Source organism: Cariama cristata, unplaced genomic scaffold (assembly GCF_000690535.1).
Source record: "Cariama cristata isolate BGI_N322 unplaced genomic scaffold, ASM69053v1 scaffold18759, whole genome shotgun sequence".
NCBI lineage: Eukaryota > Metazoa > Chordata > Aves > Cariamiformes > Cariamidae > Cariama > Cariama cristata.
The window spans coordinates 1-20,225 of record NW_009634242.1 but is presented as its reverse complement, the minus strand read 5'-3'; the positions used below and the strand labels follow the sequence as shown (position 1 = coordinate 20,225).

The 20,225-nt window shown below is 37.6% G+C and overlaps 1 protein-coding gene across 1 annotated transcript; it reads right to left on the bottom strand.

Annotated features, from left to right (window-relative positions):
- Positions 1–1,697: 1,697 nt before the first annotated feature.
- IQCE (IQ motif containing E) lies at positions 1,698–20,222 on the bottom strand (the record flags this gene model as incomplete). The annotated part of the gene is made up of 20 exons (XM_009707087.1): positions 1,698–1,831; positions 2,555–2,685; positions 3,695–3,784; positions 4,863–4,886; positions 7,349–7,451; positions 8,209–8,313; positions 9,135–9,343; positions 9,654–9,709; positions 10,202–10,359; positions 13,015–13,061; positions 13,502–13,574; positions 13,801–13,871; positions 14,400–14,450; positions 15,124–15,237; positions 15,933–16,003; positions 16,970–17,101; positions 17,395–17,535; positions 18,944–18,986; positions 19,644–19,685; positions 20,202–20,222. Coding segments are annotated over 20 exons (1,816 nt in total), but the record flags the coding sequence as incomplete, so codon positions are not given.
- Positions 20,223–20,225: the final 3 nt, after the last annotated feature.

Sequence of the window (20,225 nt, the reverse complement as noted above, 5' to 3'; positions counted from 1 at the left end):
TTCAGAAGCACAAAGCTGCTGTTTCTTTGGGGTTTTTTTGGGTTTTTTGTGTTGTTTTTTTTTAAGTGATTCTTTCTCTTTCGGTGGAACTTCACAACTGATTTACTCTGGGTTTAGTCTGAGCATACCAATAACGACTACTGTAGTACAGCTCAAGGAAAATAGGATGCTGCAGCATTTTTTTTCTGGATACTGTCATTAGACATAACTAAAACCTAAGCATTTCATCAATGCTTATAAACACCTTAAGGGTGGGTGTAAAGGGGATGGGGCCAGATCCTTTTCAGTGGTGCTCAGCAACAGGTTAAGGGGCAACGGGCATAAACTGAAACTCAGGAAGTTCCAGCTGAACATGAAGAACAACTTCTGTACTTTGAGGGTGGAAGAGCCCTGGCACAGGCTGCCCGGAGAGGTTGTGGAGTCGTCTCCTCTGGAGATATTCAAAACCCTCCTGGACGCGATCCTGTGCAACTGCTGTAGGTGACCCTGCTTTGGCAGGGGGGTTAGACCAGATGATCTCCGGAGGGCCTTTCCAACCCTGACCATTCTGTGATTCTGTGAAAAAATCACTCAAAACTCTAACATCTTCAGAAGCAAGTACTACCTACTCCTTCACAAAGTAGAATATGCCTCTGAATATGGAATACAGCAAAGTTTCTTAAACAGATTTTCCTTCACCGAAGGGTAACCTCTGTATTCAAAACCCCTGCAAATCTGGCTTATTCCCCATCTCATATCTTAGAGAAACAGCCTCAGCTGCTTACAGCACGCTCCGTTTCTGAGCAAGTCTGCAGGGACTGTCAGCTTTTCATTGACAAAAAACAAGTCAATGTTTCTCAGATCTTGCTCAAAGTTGCTCTTTTTTCTCCAACTGGTCCATAAAAGCCTAAAATATCCCACTCTGGATAGAACCAACCTTTTTCAATTTGTTTTTAACTCCTTTGAAGCTGCATGTCTAAGGCTGCCTTATCTGCAGCATTGTTTTGCCTTTCCTACTCAGTACTTCCAACATCCTCTTAAAAGCCTCTTTGGGTTTAACTTCATCTTCTTACAAACAGCAATGAAGAATTCAAGAAGGAAACCAAATAGCATAAGATCCATAAAAAATACAAACATTTTCCCAGTTTGTGTTATAGTAGTACTAGTTGGCAAGGTTATCCAGGACTTCATTTTTCTCCTTACTGCAGCAACTGCAGACTGCTGAAAAAAACGTGACTAAATACACATGGCTGACAAGGATGGTTGTTTTCACCAGATGTCTGTCCCCTTCAGAAACTAAGTCAGGACGGTGAAAACATTCTCAGCTTGTCTATGGCTTCAGGCCCAAAACGTAGTGGAAAGTACTATACTACAGCTACAGGGCTGGAGGGATTGAAAAGGAAGTACAGAGGCAATACAGGGGAACACCATGTTCCTTGAATAATTACCACTCACACCAGAGAGAGAGAGCTTCCAAACCACAGTTGTGACAAAAAGGCAAAGCACTATGAGGAAGCTGGTACTGATACTGTCAAAGCTAAGTAAGGGACTGCACTTGCCAGTATAAACCACATGTCATCAAATTAAAAGAAGACACACACACAGAGTACAAGTCTGCATGTGCACATGTGTATGCATGTGCAGATGTTCTCTATAAAATTGTGTGTGCACCCACTCAAAACACACATACTTTTGAACACAGAGAGAAATGAGATTACCAGGAAGAGATGACATGAAGATCAAAGGAGGTCTTTGGAGTGATGCTGAGGCCAGTTTGTTCTCCGTAATGTAAACTGCAGAATCTGCTTTCTCAGTTGGTGCACTGGACACAGAGGGCCTGCAAAAAGACATACTGCATAGCATTAGGCCCAGGACAGTAATTGCAGTCTGTCTTCAGAGGGTATGCTCAAAACTTGCTTGTGTTGCTAGCCTCCAAGAGGCAAAAGCTTATCACAGCTGCAGAAGTGAACTCAGACACTGAAGTGAGGTGACAGCTACGTCAAGGGGAGCCTTGTAATCATAGCAGCCAATATTAAAAACTCTTTGAGCAGTAAACCCTGGAGAGAAAGGAAGTATTTCTCAAGCCAGAGTCACCATAAACCTAAGCAGTAAGCAAATCACTGTGTTCTTCCTGAGCTAAGTCACTAGATGGTATTCTAGCTTCCTTGTTCTTCCTCCACATAACCCTTAAATTTTACATGTCAGGGCTTCAGATTCATTTACACTGAGTGTACTAGTAATCAGTTTGATAGCAACTGTAATTTTTTCTTGCTTTTTTGTTTTTTCCAGAGAGTAATCAAAAGAGTAATCATTTTACATTACTCTGACTCATTGCTATGGAAGAGAACATGCAACAGGATACAGGAAGACTACTGCTGCAACAAGAAACCCTTCTAGTTGCATGCCCTTTGAATTTTCTCATGAACAAGCTCTCCCTTCTCTTTGTTGGAACAATGGCCTTGTTCTTCTCTGCCAAGGAACCCGCATTAAAATTCTATTAAAAAAATTTATCCCTCTCCTGTAATAAAACCAATTTTGCTACTGCATGTTGCAGAAATATCTATCCCTCACTTACCTCTCCTCAAGCAGTACTGTACGTGCTAAGTGAGCCCTGAAAATGGACTGGATGAATGTCAGTGTCTCATCTTTCTCCTTGCAATCAGAAGACAAGCTCAAGGAGTTTGACATGGAAGACATGCAGGAGTTCTGCAAAGCAATCAGATTAAAGAAAACTGACCTTTTACAGATTGCACAGAAGCTTGACAGAAGCTTTCACAATCTTACTCCTGATTGTGAAAGTAACAAATATTCCCATCTTTTGGTCTGCAGTCTTTAAGGTTCTATAAGACTAAATTAGCAGGAAATGCAAGCTTGATCATCATACAAGCTTTGAGGAATCTGTATTCAATTAGCAAAAGAGTAGACACCTGGAAGGAAAGTTCATTTATTTTCCAGGAAGGCAACCTTCATGATGGATATATCTTCTGCTTGTATCAAGCAAAACCATTCAGTCTTACTACATTGGGCCAGTTTACTGAAATAAAAGTGAATGTAAAGTGCAACCAGATGGACAGCCTGGATAGAGAATTACAAATTAACTTTAGCCTGCTAAAGGTCCAAAGGATGTTCATATAAGTTGGCAAATGATTTACAGAAACTAAATGTTTAATTGGTAAGGAAATTTTTTTCATATTCAGAACTGAGCAGTCTGGAGGGAGTTTGACATGACAGACGACACTACAAGTCTTTGGCTGAGCATGCCACACACAAGACTCCTTTACTTTTCCATCCAATCAAAGATGCTTTCCAAATTCTTATTTCTGAACTTCAGTGACAAAGGTTTATCTACTACTACAATGATTCAGTACTGAACACTTGAGAACAAGTACCATTTTCAATAGCACTCCAAATTAAAGAGGTAAAGGGTACGTTATTAGCTGATAGGAGAACCAGAAAAAAGAGGAGAGCTAGTTACAAGTCCATAATGCAGAGAAGCTATAGCATTACTTCTAAGAAAAGCTGTGAACTAAAGAAGATTGAAAGGGAAGCTAGGGAATGAGCTCGATATCTTTCTGGAATTACTGTGGTGCTGCCAACCAGTGCATTGAAAAAACATCACCAGGTGATTCAGAGAATTAAGTCTGGAAGTACAGTACTTTACACTGTAAACTAAACATAATGGGATGCCTGGATACCCATTTGCCCCAACAATTACCTTGTTGTGAGATTCTGCATCACGCATCCTGTTATTCAGTTTCTGTCGAGCTGAATGTCCTTTGAAAGCTGCCTGAAGCATAACAACTGCCTAGCATGGAAAGAAAGAAATAGATGTTAGCTCCTTTGAAAGACGGCAGTTATACATTAAAACAAGAGTCCAGAGGGAAGAGGCACATTTTCCCTGTGCAATGCAAACTCTTTGATGTCTTGACATTTTCTTATGTTCAAGGGATACACACATGTACCCATTACTTCACAGGTACTCTGCTGCAATCCAGAGAATCCCCAGCCTGTGACAACCCATAGACATACACCTCCATGGTTTAAATTCAGTCTGGGAGGTGTTCATGATTGATCCTATCAAATGCAGTTAAGTTCTAGCTGCCAAAACTAGCCTATATTTCACAATTAGAGCAACATGCTCCCATTCCCATATTAGATTCTGGCTACCCAGCAGGCTCTGTGATGCTCTGGTACAATAAGAAATCAAGCCAAGTCTGGCAGACCATTGTGGTGATTACACTAAACAGAAGTCTCTCCTCTCTACTTGGAGATTCTGTGGGATTCTAATCAACAAAAAGCATCTAGATGTAACCATGTGTTTGCAGGACATAGTTAGAATTTGTTCTAATTTCTGAAAGTCGGATTTTTAATGTTCTGGAAGAAACAAGTGTAAGATGCTACTTTGTGCTATTTGAAAAAAAACAGTTTAATCAAACCTTTGCGCAAAACATTTATCAAAAAGTGACTTTGTTTGACAAACTTGTCGATTTCTTCATAATACTCAGAGACATTTCTCCTTAGCAAAGGCTTCAAATCTTTCTGAAAACTTGTCAGTGAAAATGAAAGCATTATTAGAATCACTGAATTTAGAAAAACTTTCTTGGTGTTAGATTTTGTTCAAAATTTTCCAAAGTGTTCATCTTGCAGAAGGTACCAAGCACAGAAAATTTGAGACCAAATGGGGAACACTTTGACAAGATATATCAAACAAAACCAGGATGTCAGAAGGAAGATCGTGAGCCAGTCTGAAGAACAAACATGATCTTGGTACAACAGTTCATATTAGAATAAAACTTTTTTAAAAATAAAAAGGTTATTCGTTTGTGCTTTGATACAAATTAAATCTGTTTTACTGTTTTGTTGGGTGTCATAAACACACTTACCTCATCCAGACCAATTTGTTCTTTCTGAAATGAAAAACGTCTAAGTTAATGCCACAAATATATACAAGTTTTAGCTAACAAAGATCTTCCAGATTTTCCCCAATAATTGACACACAGAAAACACCTGTCCCGCCTCCCCCTGAAAACTTGAACAACAAACTTCAGGGAAATTTTTTTTTTTTCTTCTTTGAAAGATGTCTTTAGTTTCCCAAGAAGCAATTACAAGACCCACCTCACATCATATGTCATATAGGTGGAAAAAGCAGCATTATGTTATTTGCTCATAGAACAAAATTGAAGGTTAATCCTTTTTCTCTAGATTATTTTGTCCTAGTTGAATGTAACTCAATTCAAGAAACATCCTGTATTTAGAGGATTTCAGCAAGGGGAATTTAACTTCTCAGTTATACTCCAAGGAGGCAACAGCAGCAATGCCGCTTCAAGCACTGCTGCACTTCTTTCGTTTCCCTGCTCACCCAGACTCCTCCATTCAGGAACTGGCTATCACAACAGAAATGGTTGATCAGAAATGGTTTGTGTGTTATCAACAGACTGAGAACAAATGTCAGGATACCTATTTTGCAATTCTTCTCCAGGAAAGACTAGTACTAACTGGGGAGCTCTCTAATGTCTCATCCTGGCAACTGTGGCCCCATAATCATCTGTTTAAGCTTACTGATGAGCTGGCCATCATATGACACCAACAAGACAGAGAACTTGTGTAAATTGGCATAACTCTACTCTTCTGTCTTAAAGAAATTAATTAGAGGAAAAGAAAGACACCAAGAACACAACAAGATTTTGTTCCAGTTACTTTTTCTCAGGTGTGGTTGCATATTCCACTTCTCACCATCTGATCCTTTTGATCTTTTGATCCCTAATTATCCCATACTAATTGTCGTAACTTTTGTTAGTGAGGTAACCGCAAGTTTATAGGACTAATTTAATTTGTTGGTGTAAAATTTTAAGTAGAGGAACAAGAGATTTTATAGACTCTGAAAAAACCCTCTTGATTCTGTGAAAAGGATTTATTTATAACCTAAAAACGCTGAGTTACAGGCTTAAGTTTAGCAAATGGATCATGTTATATTAAAAACGACAACCTACTATTAAAATGAAAAATTGGTAGGAACTTGGTGATAATTACAAATAATGGGAACATTTCAATAAATGGATGGTTACTGGCCAAGAATATATATAGTCCGGAGATGAAAAAAAAGGATCTGTTTATTGGCTGTATTTAAAGAGTCAAGTTATTTGGTATTCAAAACGTCATCTAGCATCCATCAGCCTATAACACACAAAAAAGAATCTAAAGCATTGCTCATATATCAAAAACCAGCACCCTCTTAAGCTAGTGGACATTTTTGTTCATATTTTTCATATTTTTCACTACCTGTATTTCAGCATCTGTTTATTTTTTAAGTACAAATGATCAAAATCCCCAATAGTTTTCAGTAAAATGAGATTAACATGACCACACTGCATCTGAAAGTATGTCTGTCAGTGCCCATTCATGTCTCCTGGCCAGTTACAGCAACATTTGGCAGGGGGATGGAAGATTGCAAAGATATGAAGTTCAGTCATATTTCACAGAAAAACCCCAACTAATTACAGAGCCTCGTTTAAGACTGTCCAGGATTAACAGATGCACAAATATATTTATTAGATATTGGAAAATCCAGAAAGAAGAGGTTATGAATATCTCAACTCTAGAAAAAACTCAATTCAAAGGAGATAAGGGTTTATTTTATTGTACTGACATCTTCCCTAATTCTTACTCAAATATGGTCTTCCATCAGCAGTGGAATTAAAAAAAACCCTCAGTTTTCATGATGATTAATGTTCTATATCCTATAAACCTTCCCATGAAAAAGTACCCTGCTTCCATCCAAACAGAAAGGGTAATGAATATTTTCTGACTGCACAGCCCATGTGCCCTAACTGATCACCTGACAAGCATAAAAATAATTGAAAAGGGTTTTTTGTCTTTTGCCAGCCTGCCAGTGAGCACACTTATCTGTGTGTCTATTCTTTATCTAACTATCAACTCCCACAAGACCTCCCTCCACAAAATTGGACTGAAATTAGCTAATGGGTTCACATTAGCTAATGTTATAAGAAGATAGAAGCAAAACCACAAATGTCTATTTTTTTTTTTTCAAAGTAGGGCAAAAAACCCAAACACTTAAAAGTGTAAGCTTTTTGCAACATTCCACTGAATAAGAAAAGAGTGACGGTGAGGCAGATAATCACTAAGAGAACAGCTCCATAAAAACACCAAGTTACAGTGGTAATTATTGAAACAACTTATCAACAAATGCTGGATTTTAACCATCATTCAGAATCTCTACGACAAGTTTTAATGCCTCTCTGAAAAGACACAGCTAGCAGCTATTTAGACTATCAGCTCAATTTGCGATATATTAGATGCAAGGGGGAAAAAAAAAACAACTCAACCCACAAACAAAAACATGCATCTGTACCTTAGTAAGATTTTCCATTTTATTTTCTGCCATTTGTCTCTTTTCGTCCTCCAATTTTGACATCAGTTTCCCTACTTTCTGTGTCAGGTTCCGGATTTCCTCACTATGGTTGGAAAAGCAAAGATATTTATAGCTAGAAATTTTCTGTTCTTCCCACTTTGAAAATACTGAACCTGTTTCATAAGATTTGGTTGCTTTGGCGTTTTTTTTAAGGTCAAAGTGGGAAACTTCTTAGGATAACATGATACATATTCTCATAGTAACAGATATGTAACATCAATTCTGAAGTTGTGATAGCACAGCCGTATGTTAAAATTAAAAAGCCCCAAGGTTACAATGGTATCCTTCATACTATCAATAATACATCTAGATCTGCTAGAGTTTCATATTTGTCAAAGTCCTTTCTTACAAAGCAATAATGAAAACACTTTTTTTTTGCCACTCTTACACAGGATTATTATCAATAGTTACATAGAATACATGAAGTAAATGGAATGACGTATTAGCAATGGTTTAGAAGCACAGGCTAAGGTAAGGAAAGAATACCACAGTTTTTTTCTTGGAAAGAGAAAAAAATGCCTCTGAACCCAACATGGCAAGCTTTCTTTTTCCATTTATCTTATTCATTTTTCTATGATTTAATTCTTATTTTTACTACACGTCTTAGTCTTCCACTTCCTCTAAAACCAATCTATAGAATTTTTCCCCTAGTAACTTCCTCCCTCCCTCCAAAACAGTTCTGCTTAAATGAATTCCCAGCTTCCTGCAGTTCAGATGAACTCCTGTGGATTTTGAACCACTTCAACAGATTATTTTTTTTTTTTGGTTCTGAAAGGATCTACTAATACAAAATGTGATACCTTAAAGTCTGCACTTCTGTACTCTTTTCTTCCACCTTATTCTGCCACTTCTGCAGCTCCAGCTCCACTTCAGTCTTAGTCTGCACTAACCGCTTGACATCTAATCTACAAAGGTATAAGGAAATCTAAGCAATACTTAAACAAAAAATAACTACTTTGTTGAAGTATGAATGTCTTCAGCTTCTAAACAAAACAGGGTTTCTCAAATTTGTAAAGTAACTAAATGTTTAAATTTTCTTTTAAATAAAACAAAATGCAAGCATACATTGTTCAGAAGCAAAAGGTCTCTTCACATGCTCTCACTATACATTTTTGCTCAGAGGCGAGTTGACACAGGAGGCAGTATCTTATCAACAGTACATAGTTGTGTGCACATCTCTGCTCATGATCAGACCAACCTGCCTGCCCTTATGCACTGACACATCAAACAAGTCCAAGCAATACAAATTGCAAGTTAGTTGCTTGCTGAGGAGGAAAAAAAAAAAAAGGAAAAAAAAGATCACAGTGCATCATACGGCAGAAGGCAGGCTTAACTGGAGAAAGTGGTAGATGAGGACAAAACACGTTGAAAAAACAAGACAAATTCTTACTGCAAAATACTTGCAAGAAGTTCTGTGTAAAATGACATATAACCCTTCAAAGGCTTTTCGGTGTGGTTGGCAAAAAATATGCCTTGAAAAATGTGCTAGAAACAAGCAGAAATTCGCATTTTCCATCTTCTCACTGACTTTTTTTTCTGCAACGTGATTTTAAAATGCTAGTAGGACTAGAAGAAGCTTTTGAAATAAAAGCTGAAGGGATTCTCAAAATTCATTTTCTTGATGAAAATGTGAAGGACTTATTACCTTGTTTCATAACATGATAGGAAATAATTAAATAATTCACATCTACAAAAGAACAACATCTCAGACAAGAGTCGCACTTACTCTTTATTGAGTAGGAGGTTTTGAAGTGCCTTCTCATCACTCTTCATTTTCTTCATTAGGCCTTGGAGGCGACGACATACCTCAACATGGTCAACCTGTTGAGAAGCTGGATGATCCAGGTCTACAGAAGGTGAAGATGATACAGCAAGTACTTGTGATGACTCACTATCTGCTGATGACACTCTGATGTTCTGCATGGCACACACTTTCTAAACAGGATAAATTTACACAAAAAATACAAAAGAAAAAAGAAGAAAATTAAATTTAGCATAAATGATTTTATTTAGGCCACGAGAAAAGACCAAATGGAAGTTAGTTCTAAAATGTGCATCTATATGTAACAAGTATGAGAAAAGAAGAAAGGGAGGAAGGGCACATGGTACAGACATCAGTTTACATGTATGAGCCAGAATGCACAAGGCTGATACATTGAAGGACTACATGCATAAGCACAAGCCAGTGGTGCTGCATTTTCTGCCTGAAGACAGGTAAGATGGCCACATGATCACGATCACTTACTTTTTCTAGATCCAAAATCCGCTTCACCAGCCTCTGACTGCTCCATTCACTATAATCTAAACACAATAACAAAGCTTTAAATATGAAACTATATCAGTGAGTCAACATTGGTTTTGCTTTTTGGAAGTTCTGTCCATATAGAAAGATCACCTAAAGACCTCTGAACCCCAACTTTAGCTATGCAGCAATGAAAAAATGAGAATGGTCTTAAAATATCTGACTTCTACACCAATTAGCTCAGAAATCAATAGAAACCGTTCACATTCATCAGATTTAACAACTGAAAAACAGTTTTCCAGTGAAACATTAAATCTTCAAGTCATTCCAGACCAGAATTCTCAGGAAACCCAGGTCTGACTGGAGCAGCATATCCAGAAATCAGAGAAAGACTCCTGTAAGAAATTTCTCATTCCAATCTTTGCCCCTCATGAATTTTCACCTTTGTAATAACTCCGTTATTTCTGCCATTATAGCGTCCTGCTCTCAAACACATCTTTCAAATGTACCTAAATCCCTTACCCCATGTTCGCCAACTTTTCAGCACATACTTTTAGTTTTATTGGAAGGAGGAGAACCGCTCAGTAGATTATCTAGATCTTCTTTCAACATCCGATTCTCATTCTGCAATTCCTTGACGTTCCAGGATAATCTCAGGACAGCAGCATTCAGTGCTTTTAGTTGTTTTTGAGTATCTCTGCCCTCTGTACTGGGAAATGGGGTCAAAACCAGAAAGTTAACTTAAAAGCAGAGAGCAAAGAAGTAGCACTAAAAAGAGTGCAACAGCCTCACTATTCAAGTCAGCTGGCTAAGTCAGCTGTCTCAGCTCCCCCTCAACAGCATTTCTCAACATTTTTTTTACTTGAGGAGTTACCTATTCTTTTAGGAAAAAACATGCAAAGACCATCCTGCTCAACACTTTCACAATTGTTTTAATTTGTATCAAAGAAAGAAGATACTTTCAAACTTCGAAAGTTTGTTTATTACTTTTACTTCCTCCTGCACTCTGTTTCATTAACGCATAAAAAAGGGTGCTTGTATGAGTTTTACTTATTTGGTTTTCTATTTGTTTTTATAACCAACCTTATAATGCTTTACTGGCATTCTACGGACCACTGATTTACAAACACTTATCTTCAACCAGTTGGGAGACTCCTCCAAAAAAACCTGTTCAGCATGGAACGCTAACCTGTGTGCTCTGAATTGCTTTCTTTCACTTAAACAGATTGAGATGGGGGGGCGGGGAAGTGGGCTATACATAGATCTAATTAACTCTCAAATCCAACACAGAAGTGTATTTTCAGAAAACCATGAATGGTGCGCTAATGCAAAAGAAACTATTCCTGTGAAAAGTAAACTCAAGGGAAATTTCTTTCTTCATTTAAGATACATTTAAATCAATGAAAGATTTGAAACAGATTTGAAGAGTACAGCTAACATCGATGTGATGGGAATAAAAGGCATCGGAAAAGGGAAAGTCTGCTATGTGTTAAAACTGTTTTAAATACATTACAGTAATTTTGCCCTTTTAATTTTTCTAATAAAAGAGGGAAGAAATCTTAGCTTCTAGATGTGCAAAGTTGTAAAGTTTGTTCACAAACCAGTTTTCTAGTGAGATGAAGTACTTGTTTTTAATGCTATGAGAAAATTCTTACAAACTTAATTCTGGAAACAAAGGTCTGAAGTAAATGATGGACCTACTTTTGGACAAATGTCACTGCCAATCACAGAACAGTTCCTGAAGGAATCTTATACCCCATCCACTGAAATAATTACAAGGTAAAGGGGGAGACGGTCTACAATTAGCATATCAGAGTGAAAAGCTGAATCTAATCTACCTTTTGGAAATTAAAAGGAAATGAAGCCATAAAAACAAACAAATAAGGCTGTCCAGATGTCATGGATGACTATTCATACAGCTGTCCCAGGCAGGAGGAAAAAAAAGTAAAAACAAAACACACCACACCACCAAAACCAGCAAGTGACAGAAATTATAGAAGACATAACCGTATCACTGAGTGCCATTATTTTACGCTCATCAAAACTTAAATGAAAGAATTGCAGATCATTTTGAGGACTTGAAAGGTTGTCTAGTTTCTAGCTACAATTGGATACTACAGCTTCACATATAAATGCCACTCACTTCAGCCAGAAATAACGTAGACAAGCATCATGCAAGAAACACTCTCCTACAACTCCTTCTATGTGGCAGAGTCCTGACCTTCAACATTATTTATTATTTCAGTGCTCAGCCTCTCAAGTAGAGACTGACAGTCACGTAATGGAGAGAGACTGTCCTGACCACTGTTTTTTGAAGCTATGAATAAATGAGGACAAGAAAGAGACCTGATGACTCTTTTTCACCTGTAAATAAATTTTGTGTGGTGGCTTACAGCCTCAAGAGGCTAGTCACTGCATGCCTGAGCCAAAAGAGATAATGTTTTTAAAAAAAAATAAATATTGACAAAACAAATTGCAGTTTTCAATCCACAAGAGACAGTGAATTAGGGAAACACAAGTAGTACACACAATGATCCATAAAGAGTTCTCATATGTTTCTATCAATCTAAATAATTACACCCAAAATTGAGACAGTTGCCTGCCTTAACACTAGGAGGGCAAGCATATTTTGAAGTGGTGTGGTAACAAATTTTCCCATCCCACAAGACTCTATTACTGTCTTCTCAGCTCGAATAACACTCACTTGCATAGATGCTTTTAATTTGCTGTCTTACTGGCACTTTGTCTTTTCCCTCTGTGTTTTGATTTTTATTTCCTCTATAGACTGTTTACCCTCACCACCATGAATACACCCGCACACTAGTGACAAGCACTAGTACAAGCTTCTCTAACAGTGTCTCACTAGTGCCACTCATGGATATCTCACAAAAGCTACCCTGACCTGCAGATCTCTCCCTCTGTACCACAGGAAAATAATGTTTACTCCAAAATACCTTCTTTGTAGTATACACCCTAGAGCAAGATGCAGAACTGACTCAAGAGTAAAATGCCAAACATCTAGTGAGTTTGTTTCAATCACCAGTGATGTCAGAATAGGTGTGATTATGGGGGAAGATGGATTTTAGTTAAGAGATAGAAATTTTCAAAGATTTCATGTATTTTTTAAACAGTTCCAGTATTTTTCCACATCCACAAAACGATCTGTCTACAAGAAAAAAACCAACATGACTAAAACATATGCCAAGGCTGTGAAATCCACCAAACGAGTACCAAAAAGCAAATCCAGCAAATTAAATGACAAAATAAACCGTTCCCATGTAGTTCTTTTCCTTCAGTTAAAGTAGTACAAGTGATATATCAAACATATACAGGCAAACATTTGCCTCAAAGGAATTAAACATACTTTTTCCTCATAGTCTCAGATTGTGTCAGGAGTTGGAGACGATGAGCCTGTGAAATATGAAACATAGATTCCATTAAGGAGCTCGCTGTGGAAAATGACATTGCTAATGCAACATATTTGTCTATTAGGTGAAAATTTGTCTATTAGGTGAAAATCAGAACAAGACTCTTTGGGTAGTAGCAGAGGCAACGATGCCACCACTGAAAATCAGGCCACTGTTACATTTGCTTTCATCTAGACACTATACTTACGGATGTACATTAGTGTCTTTATTGCCCCTTTTTGGTTAACACACTCAACTTACTGAAGAAAAAAGGTTTTTCAGTACATATAGTTGGAGTTATGAGAATATCTATGAAAATCTGATTCCAATGACAGGTGCAGCTAGGCTGCAATAAACCTATCTAAAACATTCCATTTATACTTTGACTCAACAACTCAACAACTTCATCTCCTGTATGCACATTGAAGGACCTGTCAGACCTACCTCTTCATAGTAAGTTTCCATAGCTATCCTCATTTCTTCCAAATTAGTGGTCTTCACGTCTGCCTGGAACTTGCTGAAAAATAGAACAACACAAAAAATAATCCCGTCAGACCAGCAAAGTCACTGCAACACCTGTTGGTTTACAGTTTCTGGGTGAGTGGTTTATAATTGCTAATATGTTCTCAGAGTTCATTAAAACGTCTTAAGGAACTGAAGACTACAGATGAAAAATAACATGAATTTCAAATTCCCTTTATTATCTTATGCAATACAAGCCTCTACGCCCCCCAGACTCATACTTAATAGCGTTGTCTTTCTCCTTGCACTGTTGTTCTAGCTTGAGAATCTTCTGCTTTAATCCACTAACCACCTACAGAAAGAACAAATAGCTCATGAGTCCTACAATAACCCATCTCTTCACAGAAGTTCTATTTCTCCATAACCTTGCCCTGTCTTTATCAATTGTACCTAACCAAATATACTTATTCCTACATACTTCAGTACTTAGTAAATCACACGCACGTCTGCTACCCTGTGATGAAGAGAATACTAATGAAATCAGATCCCTAACTTATATCAGTGGCAATATAACCAGCTTAATATTTATACACAATCACCAAATAAAAACAACTCTGCCCATTACTCCCTAAATTCAAAGCAGCAAATAATAGGGAGAATGCTCCCTAGACAGACTTAAGACAAAGAAGACTCCCTAAAATAATGTTAATTCCAGTTCTTTGTTACTGGTTTCTTATGTGACTATAGAAACAACAGTTACATGATTCCCTAATTGTTTATTCTTTCTTTCTTAATTTTATTTTTTTAATCGGTAGTGTTTCAGCTTGGCAAGAGATAAAAAGGAAAAAATGAAAGCAAAAGGTAATGAAAAAACTATTACCCATGCATTATTAGTCGTCTTTTCTGACAAAGCTCGTGCCAGCTCAGAGCCCTGCAAGACAAGACAGATAAAGCAAGTGACCAACCTTGCTACTTAATTCTACTGCTGGCTCTTCCCACAGAATTTTCTAACCTACTTATCTCCACAGCCATTTCACAGTCCAACAACTTAAGTTCTGAAGTCCCTATGTTCATTGTTTTATATTAGCACACTTCTCCCATGATGTAGGTCTGCAACCCGAAAGTGACAGCCACAAGGAATTCAGTGAAATTCAGGTCTTCTAACTATGACCCTAAATGCTTCTCAGCCTCATGGGTCTGACAGTAAGGTTCATCTTTTGGTTCCTGGTTCAGGTCTCAGGACCACACGCATCAGTCACCACACAAAAGTTTAACTTCATTCTACTCTCAGGCAAAATATTCAGAAAGTGGGCCTCTAAAGAGACAGCGTTTTAATTTCACCTTCAGAAATTAAAAGTATCTTTGCTAAATAAAGTTATCTGCACAGCATGGCATGATTTTCCTTTGAACTGAGCTGGACTGGTGAGCTGAGATACACAAAACTGAAATCCCTTCACCTCAACCAACCACCTTCTCATATTCAAGCTCATCATTCCTAGGAACCAACACACTACAAACTCCTGAAATCTAGAGACACAAGGAGAAGACGATCACACCACTCAGCACTCTTTTGCCCCACTTTTATCCCTCCAAGAAATAGTCACCCTGAAAGGATCCAACAGTTGTTCAATCTGCTTATCCTTTCTATTGTTCTCTTCTTCTAGTCGACGGAGTTTAGTTTTCATTTGATCTCCCTCATTTTTCTGAGCTTGTATTGTCTAAAAGAAGGCAGAAAAATTGTAAGCATATTTCAGAAATAGAAACATACTGAGTTTTCACATGGAAACACACTTTGATGTCAGTAACAATCCAATTACAATGGTGAGGATGAAGAAAAAAAAACAAACCAGAGAGACTACCACACTGGAGCAGGGCTGACAGATAAGGAAGATGACAGGGTAAAGATAAGACGAAAAGGTTTAACAGAAAGGCAGCCTTACACAAATGATCAACAGCCAAGATACTTGTCTATAGGTATCCCTAGTGTTCAACATGCCCAGTCCTCATCTTTCATACACTGCACTAAACTCAACCGACAAACTGTTAAAACCCGATTGGTAACAGCCAGGAAAGTGGGGGGGGGGGGATTAAAAAAAAAAAAAAGGTGAGGACAAAGAAACCAAGCTCAATGAACCTTTTCAGCGTCCAGCTAGGGCCATGGCTGGCATTCAGGACTGGGTATACTTCAACGCTTCCACATCCAGTACTCAGAAGTATCTATCACACCATGAGAACAATGAAATTGCCTTAAACAGACACAAGTTTAGTTTAGCCTTATATTACAAATGCAAAAAAAATTTGGTGTATGTCCTGGTTGCAGAAACCAAAGTATTCTGAACCAATAAGGCCTGGACGTCTACAGGTGGTTAAAGTGATGCTATGAATTTCTATGTAAGTATCAGAGAGACTGTACCTTTTTCAGTTTTATAATTTCATCATACATATCTTCTTTTTCTTTGTAGTCAGGAGTTCCAGGAATGTAGCCTATAGGAAAAGGTATGAAAATAAGCAGATCCGAAAGAGGTATTTTTAACTAACTTACAGTTAAAGAAAAATATCTAGCACAGCAAACTGGAAACTAGGCTTTTTTTTTTTTTTAGAAGAAAAATCATCAAGGAAATTAATTTTAGAAATAGAGGTGAAATGGAAATGTTACTGTATAAAACTTCTGCCAGATTTTACAGAAAATTTCTCCTAATTACTTCTCTTCTCTCTGGTGCTACGTTAAAGTATCCATCTCAAGAAAGATGTACACTTCACAGAAGACTGCAGTCTTCTCATCCCAACAAATCAATTATTTACAAAAGATTTCCAAAAGATGTCTCGAATACATTTCTATTTATACCTAACTTGTAAAAGTCGATCATCTTTTAAAGCTGCCAGAAACTGTGTATTACCAGTAACAGTACAGGTCGCTTTAAATGGAAGCGGGATTTTTAAGTTTACAGTTCTCCTTTAAGAAAAGCAGGATAAAAGTTTTAAATTTTGCTCTTCTCATAAAACTCAATTGATTTTAATATTGCAGCCACATGATAAAACTCTTTCTAGAGAAGAAGTAAAAGGAGTCAATTACATAGAATTTCAGGCAAGCAGATGGTTTCTATCAATGGTTCCTAAAGTATGTTTTGCAAAGTCATAATAAATTGTCTACAGCTGGCCCATTGAACTATATTATATTTGCAATGTTTTCAGCTGGAAATGCATGGCAATTTGCAAAAAGTTCTGAAAGCTAATAGCGATTCATTGCTTAAAAAAAATTTTGGAAACCCCTGTCTTATCCAATTTAGAAATCTCAAAAAGTATCTCATGGATCATATTTTGACACATATTTTAATACAGGTTAAACTGAAATGGCTCTTGCTTGACTAAAGCCAAGATCTTAAGCAATGTGTGTTTTTATATGGACAAAAGATCATTAACTTTTATCTACCACGCCATTACATAGTTTACCATTACTAAAAGAACGAGAATGTTTTGGCTTCTTCATTCCTAGAGCTTCCTTCAAATATTCTGGAGTGCTACTAGAAACGTTAGTTCGCATATGCCCCACGTCAACATCTGATTTCAGAGGATGGCTCATTCCTGCCAACAAAAATGGAACAAAAAAGCAAAAATCAGGGATAATTATGAATTAAATTTGTGGATTTATTCTGAGCAAATGCAACACAGAAAGCTCCAGATGCTGTTAATTATTCCCTCTATAAATTCCAACGCTCAAGATCAGATAATTCCAACCACCCAAATATATAATAGTGCGATGACTTCTTATGTAGCCTATAATCAACTACAAATCTATTTCTTAAGAGTTTACATGTTCAGCTGTCCACAACACCAAATTTTATCCATATATGCAGATGAAGTTTCTATACTAGTACCTTGTTTCAGTGATCCCAGCCATATCTGCCTTGGGTTTTTTACAGCTGCACTCTCGCGGCGTGCACTGGCTGTTCGTGGCAGAGGTCGCCAAACTGCAGTTTTTCTAGGATATAGTTGTGTGCTAGACTTGTATGGAGACTCTATAACAAAAGAAAATATCTCAGCATTGCCTTAAAAAGCTCAAGGTCACAAAAATTCTGTCTTGTGCTTCAAGGTTCTCAAACACAGTCCTATTACTTATAGAAATAGAATTTAACAGCATACTACATACTGGCTTATATGGAACAATTGGACATTCACCAAAAAAAAAAAAATCACGATAAAGAAAAAAATCCAATTCCAAAAAATGAAGAGGCTTAGAAAGAGGCATAGTGACAGTAATATGACTCAATGCATGTTGAAATATTTACATGTACAGTTTGGATAGGCAGTCTTAAGACACTTGCATGTCTAAATTCTTACATTAAATTGACCTTTCAATAAATGTATACACAAATGTTCTATCAATGAGAAAAAAATGTATGGCTAAACAGACAGAAGTAACTCAATAGCTACTAACCCACTACCAATTTTCTTGCAGTAATTGAAGAGCAGAATTGGTCTGATGTAAGTGCTGAGGAGCCCCTCACATTACTACTGCAGGTATGGTGGTCACGTTCAAATACTGACACTAATTCCACTTCAAATTATTAGTATAGATGTGCACTATATGGGCTAACTAGTTAGTCTTCAAATTACCAAGAAAAGTACATACAGTAAGAAGCAAAGTCACAAACATCATAGTTGAAATTAAACAGCAATTTTAAATTCCATCATTTAGGCAAGCAAAGGGATTTCAGGAAAAGAAAAAAGATAGATATACATCTCCCAGAAGAGCATGCCTCTTCCTCAACCTAAAGCAAAACTAAAAAGTACAACATTATTTAATTTATTAGAAACAAAACAAAGTAACAACAATCAGCAACAGTTTGAGGTAAGGTCTTCATTGAAGCACTCACTGGAAGTATAAAAAGGAAGGTAAATGGAAAAGTTTAGTAAGAAACATAAACCCCAGAAAAAAAAAAAAGGACAAAACCCAACATTAAAACCGCAGATCTAATAATAACATTGTGTTTGGTCATGTAAAAGAAAACAAAACAACCAACAAACAAATGAAACAAAGAACTGCTTAATCTACAAACATAGACATCTACTCGATAGTAGGCAGCTCCAGTAATTCTAGATTCTTTCTACACAGCAAGCATCAGCATTTCTCCAAAACGAAATTCAGAATGTTTGCCTTTAGAAGGGATAACATGAGAAGAAAGTAGTTTATGCCAGAGAATCAAGAATTACAATTAACCCATACACTTCAATATTTAGCCTTATAAAAGCCCAGCTTCACAGGTTACAGAACAAATCAGATAGGTGTGCTCTGCACATGCCAGTGAACAATTCTAAAGAGAAGAATACGATGTTGTTTCAAGTAAATCTTCCAGTTCCTTTCTCCCACAAATCTATCTTGTTCTGCAATAACAGAAACAGAAGAAAAAATTTTGCAACACTTACTTGGTGACTTTGGAGGCTTGTGAAAAATTTTCTTCTCTAACTTCTGGAAGAGAAAAAGAATTTTTAATATATTTTAAATATTCCACTCTTCAAAGATTTCAGCATATAGTCTCAAAATCAGCTTTAATCCCCATTTTGTATGAAGATCATCTGTTCTAATAACACAAAATCTTCTGTGTAGAAAAGAAAAATAGTATCATTAAGTATATGAAGATTTGGCCACAGCAAAGGTCACCAGAATTAAGGTGATGCCTACTGAAGTTTTATGCTACAGATAAAAAGTTGCCTATTCAGGCTCAGAACAGTAAGACCTTCCCCATCAGTATTAAATACGAGTAGCAGCAAATTCAAGATGATTACAGAGTAGATGCTGATCTGTAAAACCATTTAGCTAAAGGAAAGACTCATTCAATTCCATTAAAACTCTGTAAAAGGATTACTTAGGCCTGTAACTTGATAGAACAGCAAACTGAAGCCAAACATCATTTGCAGACCCCAGCACCGAGAATTTAGAAGCCAGCATTACATCTGGAATTAGGAGAGGTTTTTGAATCAAACTACATTGCAATAACATTGTTAGCTCTCCTCTCTGAAGGCCATCTTTTCAACCAAGATGCATCATGTGGATGTACTGTGTGCAAGAACATGCTGAGAGGCCTTTTAAGGCATTCATCCACAGCAGGCCTTTAATAAAACTCACCATTTCTGTATCACAGGTTATCACAGACAGGCTGTCATCTCCCTGGGAAATAGAGACATTATCAATGACATTTGCTACTAAATAATTGGTTATAACACACATCCAGAAAATTTTTTATCCTTTTACTATCATAACAAAGTTTGACTGCAATAAATGCACATGGTAAATGTGTCTCCACTGTTGCAAAAACCAGCATCGTTTGCTCTAACCCAAATGTGCTGTGCGATACAGTGCAAGTCACTTCAGACTTGACCCACAGAGACTTATGCGCTTCAGTGCACAGCATCACAACAGCTGAACCTTCAGGTGCCTTGTGCAGGCTAACACCGTGCCACCGGCCAGCAAAGGAGATACAGGCAGAGCCCAGAACCCCGCGGGCTGGGGAGGGACCGAAGCCATCCTCCTCCTCGCCACCGCCCCATCGGCCTGGCGAGCCTGAGGAGGCTCCAGGCTTCGCCCCGGCCCTGCGGGCAGGCGGAAGCGTTTCCCGGGCCGGGCCCGGGCTAAGGCAGGCCCGTGTCTGGGGCTTCGTCCTCCTCCCCGCCGCCCGCTCCTTACCAGCTCCCCCTCCGCAGCCGCCTC